Consider the following 13858-nt stretch of genomic DNA (forward strand, 5'->3'; position numbering starts at 1 on the left):
TGAGAATTTGTGTGTGCACACGCAGACTGAAAGGCAATGCAGGGTGTTGGTGGGGTTATCTCTGTGTGGATGAATGATGGATGATTTTATACCATGTCTGGATTTCTACTTTTCTGTATTTTCTAAGGCTTTAAAAATGGTAGTCATATTTTATCAGTATTTTTTTAAGTTACTAATTTCAACTGAGACTCAGATCTATGCTTTTAAAGGACATTTTAGAAAGAAATGCTATTTACAAGTACTATTCTCTTAAGTCTGATAGTATGCCATCTCTGATCTCCTTATGTTGTCTACAGAACAGCACATCTCATTACAATGCTGGAACGTGGGGCATTGTGCAGGGCCAACTGCGACCTCTGTTAGCTCCAAGAGTCTACACGCTCCCCATGGTACGCTCCATAGGGAAAACCATGGTTCAAGGCAAAAATTACGGGCCTCAGATTACTGTCAAGAGAATATCAACCAGGTAGGTCATGTGTGTTTCTCTAGCCAGCTAGAGTTGTTTAGAATATTACTGCCCCGCATCTGTGTGCCCCGTATCTGTGTGCCCTAGCTTCCTCACTTAGAAAGGGTAGGGATAGCGCTCACTCTAGTCTCCGTGTCTGTCCACTGATGGAAAGACACCACCAAGGACCTTTGTGGTGATCTGTGGAGGTGAAGAGTTATGTTATATTACTCTTTTGCTGTTTTATTTCTTTTTTCTTTTTAGAGGTCGGAAGTGTAAGCCCATCTTTGTTCAAATAGCAAGACAAGTGGTAAAGCTAAATGCATCAGACCTCCGTCTACCCTCCCGAGCATGGAAGGTTAAGCTGGTTGGAGAAGGGGCTGATGATGCTGGAGGAGTATTTGATGACACCATCACAGAGATGTGCCAGGTACCTGCATGAGGTGTCCCTACTGCGGTCTGCTAGTGGTCCTTGAGTGTTGCCAGTATAGCATGGGTGCATCTGAGTCTTCAGCTGCACTGCTAGTGCTGTGTAGTGAATGGCAGTGAGTTCGGGAAATGTTTGTGGAGATCACTTAGCACATCAAGATCACTGACTCACCCATCCACCATCTGTTATGCCGTAGTAGAAGATACAGTAGTGACACATGAATACATTTTAGGAGACAGATCCAAGACCACTGTGTGATTTATTTTGGTGCTTCTACAACAAAGCGGATCCACCAAGCTCCAGAAGAATAGAAAAAAGAGTGTTAAAGAGTTTAAACTGGGACCGGAGAGTTAATTGCAGTGATTACAAGCACTTAGTGCTCTTCTAGAGTATGCAGGTTAGGTTCTCAGTGCCCACTCTCAGCTCCGGAGAGTTTAGCGCCCTCTTCTGGTCTCTGAGGATACTGCTTGTATTCGATGCACAGACGAAACACCCATACAAATAAACACAGTTTTTGAAATTGAAACAGTAATTTTTAGTTTGGACCAGTTCTGATTTTATAAGCCACACTGGCAGACTGCTGCTTCAGGATTAGTACTGTTCCTTTCACTTTGCCTGATAAACCCTGTGGCTTGAGTGACACTCAGCTGTCACTGTTGAGTCAGTTTGACATTTCACCACACCCTGCTCAGAGCTGTACAGCTGCTCACTGGTGGTCTTGCTCATGCCGCTTCTTCATTCACAGGTGATTTCTCACATAAGGACTTCATAATTTCTCTTTAAGTTTGGAATCACAAAAATAACTAGACTATAGAGATTGCTAAAGCATAGCATTTAAATTCCTCAAAATATCCCCTTTCCAGTATTATCTTTAATGTATTTGGTTTATGCATTTGATTGTCATTTCTCAACAAAGCACTTTGTTCTCCTGCAGGAACTTGAAACTGGTGTCGTTGACCTTCTCATCCCGTCTCCTAATGCTACTGCAGAAGTTGGTTACAATAGGGACCGGTAAGATAGGCATGCTTCTCGAATGTCTTAATAATGACAGTCACCTACTGAGTGCTTCCTGCGCACCAGGCACTGTTCCCACTGAGTCCTCACTGTAACCCTGAAGCAGTGCACCCGTCATGCCCCTGCCGTGGTGAGAAACAGACACTGCCATCCTCACTCAGTACTGAGGAACAGATTGATGGTAATACAGAGGGAAGAACTTATGAACCCTGGCTGCCATATGTTTCTTCAGGCTTTACCATGCATGGTTCATTTAGATTCTGCTAATGCCATGTCATAGAGCTGGTTGTTCACAATTCACTAGTGCCCGTGTATTTGTAATTTTTTTAATTTTTTCATCTTGCTCTAAAGACTTAGAAGTTATAAGTGAAGCAGCCGGGCGGTGGTGGCGCACGCCTTTAATCCCAGCACTCGGGAGGCAGAGCCAGGCGGATCTCTGTGAGTTCGAGGCCAGCCTGGGCTACCAAGTGAGCTCCAGGAAAGGCGCAAAGCTACAGAGAAACCCTGTCTCGAAAAACCAAAAAAAAAAAAAAAAAAAAAAAAAGAAGTTATAAGTGAAATGATGCAGAATGTGGGGCATTCTGGAGCAGGGGGCTTCTAGGCCATTTTCTAGGTCTTTTACTTTTTTTCTAAGTATAGTTGGGTTTGGTGGGGCATGCCCGTAACCCCAGCACCTGGGAAGGAGAGGTAGGAGGATCATGACTTTGACGTTAGCCTGAGCTTTGTAGCAAAACTCTGTCTTAAAAAATAGAAACAAGCCGGGCGGTAGTGGCACACGCCTTTAATTCCAGCACTCAGGAGGCAGAGGCAGGCGGATCTCTCTCTGTGAGTCTCAAGCCAGTCTTGTTTACATAGTGAGATTCAGGACAGCCAGACTCTGTCTCAAAATAATAAGGTGGAGAGTTATAGAGGAAGATACTCAACACCCTCCTCCGGCCTTCACACACTCATGAACCCACCACATGCACAAGCATACATACACACACACATGTTCTCTGTCTCTCACACACATGCTCTCAATCTCTTTCTTATACATACACATATAAATACACACAGAGAGATACTAATTCAGAATGTTGTCCCTATGCTGTCCAAAACAATATTCCTGTGTAGTTTGGTGAACACTCAGATGTGGTTAGGATAACTAAAGATCTGAAGTTGAGCCTGGTGTGATGGCCCATGCTTACAATTCCAGCACATGAGATCAAAAGAGGGGCAGTGGGATGTTTAGACTGGAATTCAGTGGCTGCATGTAGTTAATGACTGCTGGGTTCAACAGCACAGGTCTAATCTAATGTCCTAGCTGTGGGGACTCATTTCTGATGGGAGGAAGCTTTGCTGAAAGATTTGCTTTTCTTCCGCAGGTTCCTTTTTAACCCCTCTGCCTGCCTTGATGAACACTTAATGCAGTTCAAGTTCTTGGGAATTTTAATGGGGGTTGCCATTCGGACCAAAAAGCCTCTGGACCTTCACCTGGCGCCTCTGGTATGGAAGCAGCTGTGCTGTGTTCCACTCACCCTGGAGGACCTGGAGGAGGTGGATCTGCTCTACGTGCAGACCCTTAACAGCATCCTTCACATTGAAGACAGTGGCATTACTGAGGAGAGTTTCCATGAGGTAAACCCCGGCACATGGCGGCTTCTCTGTGGACGTCCTGTGTGTGGAGATGGGAAGTTTTCTGTGTAGAGCCGGATGCTGTCCTCCTCTTTCTGTGAGCCTGACCCTGTGTGTCTGGGCCAAGTTGCCCCTGGCGGCTCAGTCTTAGTAGTCCCAGTAGCTGCTCATGTGTAGAGCTGGCGCTTGTCCCCAGCTCCTGTTTCTTCCACTTCAACAACTTCTCTGCCCATCAGAGTGGACAACCAGGGGTGCCAGCAGGAAAGGGACCCATGTTCTTAGGTGGTTGGAACACAGCAGAGATGTACCTCTTTTTCCCTGTACCAGATGGGTCCGCATGGTCTTGAGCAGTCATAGCTGCCTGGACTGCCTTGTTTTCAGTACTAAAGCCTTGTCTTTCTTACTGTTGTGTGTGAGAGACATGCTTTTGTTATCCTCTCTGCCATGTAATAAAATTTCTTATTTTTCTTTTCTTAGATGATTCCTCTTGATTCTTTTGTTGGCCAGAGTGCTGATGGCAAAATGGTTCCCATAATCCCTGGTGGAAATAGTATCCCACTCACATTTTCCAATAGGAAGGAGTATGTGGAAAGGGCCATTGAGTATCGACTGCATGAGATGGACCGTCAGGTGAGATGAAACACCATGGTGCGGGAGGAGGTGCCTGGGATGCTTTAGTTTATCCAGACAAGAGCTCACCTGTTACTGCCAGATCTGGCCGTTATTTCCAATGATGTATAGATTCAGTTGTGTCAGTCTTTTAGACCTTACCCAGGGACTTCTTAGGCCATGTGTCACTGCCCATGTCCTTAAGTCAGCTCCGAACTGATCATTGGTTGTGAGGTGAAGCTCTCACCTCGCACTGAGGCCCCTCCTCACATGTCTGGCCCACAGTTCTTACTACTTCCCTATCCAGTGCCCCACTCCAGCTAGGTCAGTCAGCCCTAAATCCGGGTCTTAGAGCCTCACAAGAGCCTCTTCCCTCCTGACACAGACCTTCCTTCCCAGACCTGCTTCTCCTAACTGGGAGAGACTTCTTCCCTTACTCTGAAATACACTCAGCTTGTGTCATATTTGTGTGGATATAGTGGCCTAAGAACGTTTGAGTCTTGTTTCTTCAGTCCGCTTGAAAGGCTGCAGGTGAGGAGCGCACCTTCTTTGTCATTGGTGTTCTCCTGTCTGTGCTGAAACACGGGTAAGCACGAGGTAATGTTAGGGTAGGAATATGTGACCATCGGAGTTGATACTCTGTCCACAGGTGGTTCTTTTCAAAAGATCATTAATAATTTCAGTGTTTCGTTTTCAGGTTATGTTGGGCCTTTTTAGCTCTGGATCCAGGCTCTGAGGATATCTAAGTTCAGTTATTTGAAGTTCCTTCTTTGAGTTTGGCTTTGGGGCCAGTTCAGTCATGAAACTGTTTTCCTTAGTTTAGCAAAGGTAGGTTCAGTCAGTGACAGGGTTTACAGGGCCAGGGTTCAGGGTTTGTCTCCAGTTCTTGATGGAAAGGGGTGTGTGTGTGTGTGTGTGTGAGAGAGAGAGAGAGAGAGAGAGACAGACAGACAGAGACAGAGACAGAGACAGAGGAGACAGAGAGGAGAGAGAGATGGGGGGAAGGTCTATGTATGTGTTGTTGAGAATTAAGATCAGGGTCTTGCCTGTACGAGGCAAGTGCTACACTACTGAGCTACATCTCCAGTCCTGATGAAAAGTTTAGTGACTGATTAAATGTGTACTGGTCCTGCCTAGTGCTGGACCCCAGTGTGTGCACTTTTCTCCACGGGGTACTTTGGGAAATAAGGGTTATTGTCAGCGCTTCACAGAAGCCCAGAGTCTAGGGAAAATAAGAATTGGCCACTGCAGATCCAAGAGCCCAGGCTTCCTTGCAGGCTGGTTCTCCCGGCGCTTTCTCTGCGCTCCTGGCTGTGTGCTGTGCTCACTCTCTCTGCCTCGTTCCTCTCTCGGTGAGCTGGCTGCTTCTGTTTTCACTTGTGCCTCATCTTGTAGATTGAATGTCCCCTGTGACTGTCCCCAGTCATCTCCTTGCCGCCTCCAAGCAGCCAGCCTCACACCTCAGTTTTTCCCCAACAGTCTTTGTTTTCTGTTTGGCTGGCCTTGGTGGGTTATTTTGAGTCTATAGTGTAGATATACCCCTCAGTGCCTCGGTGGGTTATTTTGACAGTCTGTAGTGTGGATATACCCCTCAGTGCCTTGGTGGGTTATTTTGAGTCTGTAGTGTGGATATACCCTCAGTGCCTTGGTGGGTTGATTTTGACAGTCTGTAGTGTGGATATACCCTCAGTTCCTTGGTGGGTTGATTTTGACAGTCTAGTGTGGATATACCCTCAGTGCCTCGGTGGGTTATTTTGACAGTCTGTAGTGTGGATATACCCCTCAGTGCCTTGGTGGGTTATTTTGAGTCTGTAGTGTGGATATACCCCTCAGTTCCTTGGTGGGTTATTTTGACAGTCTGTAGTGTGGATATACCCTCAGTGCCTTGGTGGGTTGATTTTGACAGTCTGTAGTGTGGATGTACCCTCAGTGCCTTGGTGGGTTGATTTTGACAGTCTGTAGTGTGGATGTACCCCTCAGTTCCTTGGTGGGTTATTTTGACAGTCTGTAGTGTGGATATACCCTCAGTGCCTTGGTGGGTTATTTTGGCAGTCTGTAGTGTGGATGTACCCTCAGTGCCTTGGTGGGTTGATTTTGACAGTCTGTAGTGTGGATGTACCCTCAGTGCCTTGGTGGGTTGATTTTGACAGTCTGTAGTGTGGATGTACCCCTCAGTTCCTTGGTGGGTTATTTTGACAGTCTGTAGTGTGGATGTACCCTCAGTGCCTTGGTGGGTTATTTTGACAGTCTGTAGTGTGGATGTACCCTCAGTGCCTTGGTGGGTTGATTTTGACAGTCTGTAGTGTGGATGTACCCTCAGTGCCTTGGTGGGTTGATTTTGACAGTCTGTAGTGTGGATATACCCTCAGTTCCTTGGTGGGTTATTTTGACAGTCTGTAGTGTGGATATACCCCTCAGTTCCTTGGTGGGTTATTTTGAGTCTGTAGTGTGGATATACCCCTCAGTTCCTTGGTGGGTTATTTTGACAGTCTGTAGTGTGGATATACCCTCAGTTCCTTGGTGGGTTGATTTTGACAGTCTGTAGTGTGGATGTACCCTCAGTGCCTTGGGGATGCCATCAGCGGTCTCTCGGCCCAGGCACAGTAACTATAGCAGCAGGTCCCCCCAGGGCCTTTCCAGGGTGCAGTTTTCCTTTTCTGGGCCAGAAAGAAGCATTTGGGGTAAGTCAGGCTGCCTCCTGTGCCACAGGGGGCTTCTGAGCAGAGGACTGGCGCCTCCTCCTTTGTTCTCAGCTGCCCAGATCATCTCGTCATCACTCATGGTGAACACTAGTTACCTCCTTTTCCATTTGAGAACAGTTAAATGATAGGAAGTGCTGGATCCCAGACTTAGAATGCAGTGTCTTGACTAAATTCTTTGCCTTTATTGACATTCTATTATATATTCTTCGTGCTTTTCAAAAATTGTTTTCTAATGGACTCAGTTTTTATGAGAATAGCCATCTGGTTCATACCAGTCCTCAAGAGTGGCTTCTGTGGAAGAGGAGATGGGCCAGTCACACAGCACACAACAGCACATAGCTGCATGTGACTAGAAACATGAGTGGGTGGATACTGAATGCCCCCTCCCCCCCGTCACTAAAATTCGTGGGAGAGAAGGCAGACTACATGGAGTTGGAATTAAGACTGAAGAGAGTGTAAGAGTTCCAGAGCAGGGCAGAACTCAGACAGGACAGCCCTGGCCACAGCCCTCAGCCCCAGTGGACAGCGTGTGCTCATGAGGTCTCCATGCACGCGTGTGTTAATGAGAACCTTTCCTGGGACAGGTGGCTGCAGTTCGGGAAGGGATGTCCTGGATTGTCCCTGTGCCGCTGCTGTCCCTCCTCACGGCCAAGCAGCTGGAGCAGATGGTGTGTGGGATGCCTGAGATCTGTGTGGAAGTCCTGAAGAAGGTGGTGCGCTACCGCGAGGTGGACGAGCAGCACCAGCTGGTGCAGTGGCTCTGGCGCACGCTCGAGGAGTTCTCCAACGAGGAGCGGGTGCTCTTCATGCGCTTTGTGTCTGGGCGCTCCCGGCTGCCGGCCAACACGGCCGACATTTCTCAGAGGTTTCAAATCATGAAGGTCGATAGGGTAAGTGTGCAGCTTTCCTTCCTTGGTTAAAATTTGCCCTCTCCTTCCTTTTCTGTGGCTTGCCTGCTGGGGAAACCAAAGTTGATCCCCCCCGAAGGCCCACACATTCAGGCTTTAGCTCTTGGAACATCCAAATGTTCTAAAAACCTCAGGTATAAACTTGAACTTCACTTAGCTGTGGTGAATGTGGAAGCCTGTTGCTGCCAGCACCTTCCCTACCCCGCCTGAGTGGGCAAGGGATCCTCATGCTTCTGCCTCTCGGGCCCTGTGCCTTTTCTGTGTGGAACTTGTGTGCCAGGGTCCGGTCTTGTTTGGTGCACACCAGGTGTGCAGGAACCTGGAGATCTGTGCCACCATAGAGGCTCTAGCTGCAGATCCCCAGCCTAGTTGCATTTTGAAGGTGGTTTAGAAATAAACAGCTCAGAATCTGAAGCACACATTGGGGTCCAGAGTCATCTTTCTTTCTAAGTCTGCTACCGGCTGTGGCTCTTTCCAGGGTAAATGCTGCTTGCCTTCTCCACGGTCCAGCCTCTGCCCCCACCCCTGTGTTCTGTCTGTCTCAGTGGTTTCCTCCATACCCCTCCAGCTGTATTAGCAAGCACTGCTCTTTAAGGACAGTGCCAGTGTCCTCTCTTCTAGAATGCCGTCCTCTGGGATCCTTTCCCTTGCTTCTGCTTGACCTTCTCTTGGCCTCCACATGTGGGCACAGCCCTTAGAGTATCTCTGTCCTCCTCTTTCCTCAGCCATACCCTACCCTCTCCCTGTGTGGGGCAGTTCTCTGCAGGTGCATGGTGTTTGGGAAAGAAAATCAGATGCTTCCCCCGGCACCCCCCTCAGTTTCAGGGTCTGCCCTGGGTTCTTCAGCTGCTCCCTGCTCCTGAGGTTGAACCAGTCAGTGGTTCTCAACCCTCCTGATGCTGCGACCCTTTAATACAGAGTTCCTCGTGTGTGCTGATCTCCAACCGTAAAGTTAGTTTGTTGTTACTTCGTAACTTGTCATTTTGCTACTGTTATGAATGGTAATGTAAATCTTTGATCTGTGAGCCTGTGGGGGTTGGGGACCACTGCTGTAGATGGAGCTCTGCTCCTGGCTAGGGCCTAGGCTCCCTGGGACTGCTGTGCGGGGAGGCTATGAAAAGAGCCTTTCCATACATTTTCTGCGTGACTAGCCAGAGACTATAGGCTGCTAGTCTGTTCTGTTGTTGCACGGTGAGGTGGGGAGAGGTGATAGCTCCTTCTCTTCAGTTCTAGAAATGACCCTTGCCCTGAATGTGCCCCGGGCTGCCTAGCCACCTCAGGAGTTAATCTATCACTAATCTCCTGCCTCAGTAAACTGACCACTGGGGGTGCTTCCTTTGTGGCTTTTAGATCACTTCTCTAGTGTCCACGTTTAGGTCATCAAAGCCATCTGCTGGCCTTTCCCTTCCTCACTGCCCTCAGCTTTTCTGCCCATATCCCTGTCATCAGTCTCTCCCCCTCCCTTCCTTCCTCCCTCCCTCCCTCTCCCTCTCTCTCTCTTTCTCTTTCTCTTTCTCTCTCTCTCTGTCTGATACACTCGCGCACGCAGCCTGATGAGCTTCTGCATCCCACCACTGAAATGTAGCCATCCTGGGGAAGCTCTGAGGAGCGCTGATTTCAAAGAAAGCCAAGCAAGAAATGTAGTTCGAACTTCTAAAGGTCTTATGATAAAAAAAAAAAACTCAGGGCCAGATATTGGGGTGAATGCTGAAAGATCAGAGAGACAAAGGACTAAACAACCTCTTACCTCTAGGACTTCTCAACCTGAAAAGCTTTCTTCAGCCGAAAAAGCCTTTAGTCCTGTCTCCTCAGCCCTTATATACCTTTCTCGTTATTAAAGGCATGTGCTTCTCAGTATTGGGATTAAAGGTGTGTGCCACCACTAGCCTGGCTTTGTTTCTCTCCTAGTCTGAATCAATCTCCTGTAGTCCAGGGTGGCTTTGAACTCACAGAGATCCAGATGGACCTCTGCCTCCCGAGTGCTAGGATTAGAGGTGTGTCACCACTGCCTGACCTCTATGTCTAATCTAGTGGCTTTTTCTGTTCTCTGATCTTCAGTCAAATTTTATTAGGGTACACAATATGTCACCACAAAGGAAGAGAAGGCTGGTGTGGGGGGCCCAGGGGGATAAGGTAACCAGTAGGGAGTCCTGCCCTGGCACTCACAACCCAGCAAGGAGAAAAACATTTACTATTAAATACTGTGTAGTGGAGCTGAAGAGATGCATTACTCAGAGGTTAAGAACATTGACTGCTCTTCCAGAGGTTCTGAATTCAATTCCCAGCAATCCCTTGGTGGCTCACAGCCATCTATAATGAGATCTGGTGCCTTCTTCTGGCCTGCAGGGATACTTGCAGGTGGAACACTGTGTACCTAATAAATAAACCTTAAAAATAAATAAATAAATAAATAAATAAATAAATAAATAAATAAATAAATAAATAAATAAATAAAAAAGTAAATACTGTATAGCCAGCTGTGATACACTGTAATCTCAGTACTAAAGGAGGAGTTTAATTTAGGGCCAGCCTGAGCTATATAACAGACCTTGTCTAAAAAATAAATAACATAAGATCATCACTATCCTTGCAAATAGTTTGGAAAATGGTTGTTAGCAGGGAGGGCCAGAGAAGATGTATAACATGCTTTCTAGCAGAAGCCATTTTCAGTTGTACACTTTTAAAATTCCTCTTTAAAAACTGAGTGTAGTGGCACACTCCTTTAATCCTAGCACTCAGGAGGCAGAGGCAGGCAGATCTCTGTGAGTTTGAGGCCAACCTGGTCTACAGAGTGAGTTCCAGGATAGCTGAGGCTATACAGAGAAACCCTGTCTGAAACAAAACCAAACAAAGCACCACCAACAACAAAAGCCAGCTTTCCAAACACAGTCTTGGTAATGACCGTTTTCAGTGTGGGCATCCCTGTGGGTTAAGTGCAGTCCCTGGCTTGACTGCTTTTCCTCACTGGCTGTGACAACCAGCGGTGAGGTGCTCAGACCGCAGTGCAGCAGGCAAGGGACAGCACCTGGCCCCTTCCACTCACTTTCTGTCTTGGGGGATCCCCACCATGACCTCAAATCTGTGCCCCTTGGTAGGCAGGAGGGGACTCTCGCCTCTTACTCTGACAGGTTCTGTGCAGTGTTCTGAAGCAGTCCTACCTAGTCAGGGCTTGTCACTTGACATTACAGGGCCACTGGAGGAAGTAACTTGCCCCCGGGACAGTGGATCCCATGTGCCTCTGCCAGGACCTAATCTCTGCTTCCATGCAAATGAGCCACATGGACTCTCTCAGCCTCAGAATCTATCTTGAAGTCAGGGAGAAGCCCTTTCCTGTCTGGGTGGTGGTAGTGAGCAGCTCTGTGCTCTCTGGTATTGTGGTGCCCTTGGTAACAGTTCTGGGTCTGTCTCTCCACAGCCTTATGACAGTCTGCCTACCTCACAGACCTGCTTCTTCCAGCTGCGGCTGCCCCCCTATTCCAGCCAGCTGGTCATGGCGGAGCGCCTGCGCTATGCCATCAACAACTGCCGTTCAATTGACATGGACAACTACATGCTCTCGAGAAACGTGGACAACGCCGAGGGCTCTGACACTGACTACTGACGCCTGAGGGCGCTGTCACCCTTTCTCCATAATGCTCACTTCCGATTGATGTTGGTACACTTCCGTGGTGACTGCTAGATGTTTTAGGAGCATAAGCCGACATAAACAGTGGCCACATTTAGTTACTTCAAATGAAACAAAAAACTAGATGTTTTTATTTTTCTGTGATTGTACAAAAACAAAAGCAGAAACTGCTCAGTCAGGTTTCCCTCTGTATTTTTGGTCACTTTGGATAAGTTTGCATGGAACCATTTTGGTGCATTTTTAGTTGGGAATGATACATTTTTGTAAGCTCACCCAGTGAACATGAAATTGTACATTGTGTATAATTGTTCATTAGAAAGGACAGTTTTACATGAATATTCATATATTTATTTTGTTTTAGTTTGATTCGCCTGTGCAGGGTTCCTTATGCAGAGAAATAAAGCAGATTCAGGAATCAGAGTGGGGGCTGCTGCTGTTGATCCAGGGAAGCTCTGGGCTAGGAGTTGAGGCAGACATGAGCCCAGGTGCCAGCCGGTGTCACTTTGAACTTTGATGCACTTTGACCATTCTGAAGCTGGGGACAGGGTCCGTCTGAAGAAGACATTCCTGAGGAGCACAGTGGTGGGAGAACCAGGGCTTGACTGTCTCCTTCCCTTTGTTCAGCTGGCATCCTGGGTCTCGTGTTTTGTTCCCTCACCCTAGAGCAGAGCTTTTCAGCACCACCTCCTCCTCCGGCAAAGCCTCAGCACATCCGGTGTGAGACAGCATCTCTGTGCCAATGCCACGTGGTAAAGAGCTAGAGGAGACAGGAGCAAGCAATAGTACCAAAGGATGTGAGCGGGCAAGGTGGCCCCGAAAGCGGCGCCTGCAGGGTCTCGGCGTGCGTAGATACGTAGTGTGGAGGAGCGGGTAACCGACTTCACATGAGGGCTCGTGTGTGGATGGTGGGGACCTGGGGGGCTGAGAAAGAGCCCCGCTTGGTGCTTGAACCCAGCCCCTGTGGGCCATTGATAAGTGCCCACCTGTGCTAGAATGTCATCTGAATGTGGTGGCTGTGAGGCTTCTGCAGTATCCCAGCAGGAGCTGGAGGTCTGTGGGCAGCTTGTCTCTTTACTCCCGCCAAGTCTGTGTCACAGGCTGCTTCCTGTGGACCCAAGAGAGAGGTCAGTGCTGACAGCAGGCTCAAATAAGGGACCACGCAGAGAAATGGAAAGGCAGTGATTTATTAGTGGAAAGGCAAGTGTTTGTGTTCAGAGAACAGGAAAGAAAAATGAGGTTCTGCCAGCCATGATATCAGTGCATGAGTCTGAGAGGAAACCCTGATAAAGCTGAGGCTTGTGGTATCCTTTTGTTAAAGTTTTCCTATGGAATTGGGCCTTAGAGAAAGATTAACGCTTCTGGGGGGCACCAGGGACTTCTGAAGACAAGCCCTTCATTCTGAGCCTGAGGTGGGAAGGCACTGCCTGGGCCTCTGGACCGGGAGAGTTCACTAAGTAAGGCTCTGTGCTAATGGGATTAAGGTCCCTTTGACTCCTCTGGCTTTCCTCCTAGTGACAGGAAGGCTTTCCCTCTTGCTGAGCTAAGGGTGTGCAGTCTGCAGGCTTCAGTTTATCTCAATTGAAAATCATGCCTAACCCTGTGGCTGAGCCTAGAAGGGCAGATTTGCTCTGCCTGGAGAGAGTAGGAGCATGGCCACAGGGTGGTGCCCAAACCTGATGCACTTGTCTCAGGTCCGGCCCTGGGGAAGGGTGCGCAGATGCAGACGCCGTCTCTTGGCTGGAAACATGCTTGCTTTGTTTTTTCCTTCTCTTGATTCTCCAAGACTAGTGTTCTTATCTATGGAGCAGCAGTTGGGTCTGGGGGCAAAGATTTGGTTTACCTGCATCACATTCACCCCCTGTAGAGATTTGTATAGTTTCTTAATTGCTGGCCTCATTTCATTAACAAATACGTGCAGATTTATGTCCTTTATCAATCTCAAGAAAACGCAGACCCTTTAAATCAAGCTTTTCCTAGCTGTCCATGCACACGTGGGTTTGTTCCACTTCTCCCAGATCGTGACCTTTGCTAGATGAAGCACTGGGTCTGGTAAGCTGGGTATTTAGCAAAGAGCATGTGTTGGACGTTGATTGGAAGAGCTGGCAGGAGGGTCTCTCCAGGTCAGGTGGTCTCCCTTTACATTCTTGGGAAAAGCACTGGGTCACAGGCCAGCACTGCCACAGTAGAATCCAGGAGGCTCAGCTAGTGCAGTAACTGGCCTGTGCCCCTGTAAAACAAATCCCAGAGCACCACCTCAGACTTCCCAGAGACTCTGGGGCCCACCACCTAAGCACTCTGGCCCTGGTCTGTACTGACCCCAGGCTCCGGCTTGATGTGGTCTTGGGGCAGTTTCCAGCCAGAAGGGTGGTCTGCCTGGTGCAGAGGCCGTGCACACCTCGGGAAGACAAGCATTCCAGGGGCTGCTGGAAAATGTGGTCTGATAAAGCCTGTGAAGGCACAGATGGCTCCCAAGGCCGGTTCCAGGGGTTCTGGCAGCCCCGTCTGCCCTGG

General features: G+C 48.3%; 1 protein-coding gene and 1 long non-coding RNA gene across 23 annotated transcripts in view; one reads left to right on the forward strand and one right to left on the reverse strand.

The window, feature by feature from the left end:
• Positions 1 to 11767, forward strand: part of Herc1 (HECT and RLD domain containing E3 ubiquitin protein ligase family member 1) — a 163870-nt gene extending 152103 nt beyond the window's left edge. For all 22 annotated transcript variants that reach the window (XM_076576547.1, XM_076576558.1, XM_076576562.1 and 19 more), the window contains exons 72-78: positions 297 to 466; positions 710 to 875; positions 1810 to 1886; positions 3254 to 3506; positions 3981 to 4133; positions 7399 to 7704; positions 11138 to 11767. In XM_076576547.1, the coding sequence (XP_076432662.1) occupies positions 297 to 466; positions 710 to 875; positions 1810 to 1886; positions 3254 to 3506; positions 3981 to 4133; positions 7399 to 7704; positions 11138 to 11323 (1311 nt within the window). In that variant the 3' untranslated portion in view covers positions 11324 to 11767. The remainder of the gene's footprint in view (positions 1 to 296; positions 467 to 709; positions 876 to 1809; positions 1887 to 3253; positions 3507 to 3980; positions 4134 to 7398; positions 7705 to 11137) is intronic.
• Positions 11441 to 12466, reverse strand: LOC143274268 (uncharacterized). The gene is made up of 2 exons (XR_013052798.1): positions 12331 to 12466; positions 11441 to 12104 (listed from the first exon to the last, which is right to left on the reverse strand). It is a non-coding gene; the product is annotated as an uncharacterized LOC143274268 (long non-coding RNA).
• Between the last annotated feature and the right edge of the window lie 1392 nt (positions 12467 to 13858).

Source organism: Peromyscus maniculatus, chromosome 7, assembly GCF_049852395.1.
Source record: "Peromyscus maniculatus bairdii isolate BWxNUB_F1_BW_parent chromosome 7, HU_Pman_BW_mat_3.1, whole genome shotgun sequence".
NCBI classification, from domain to species: Eukaryota; Metazoa; Chordata; class Mammalia; order Rodentia; family Cricetidae; genus Peromyscus; species Peromyscus maniculatus.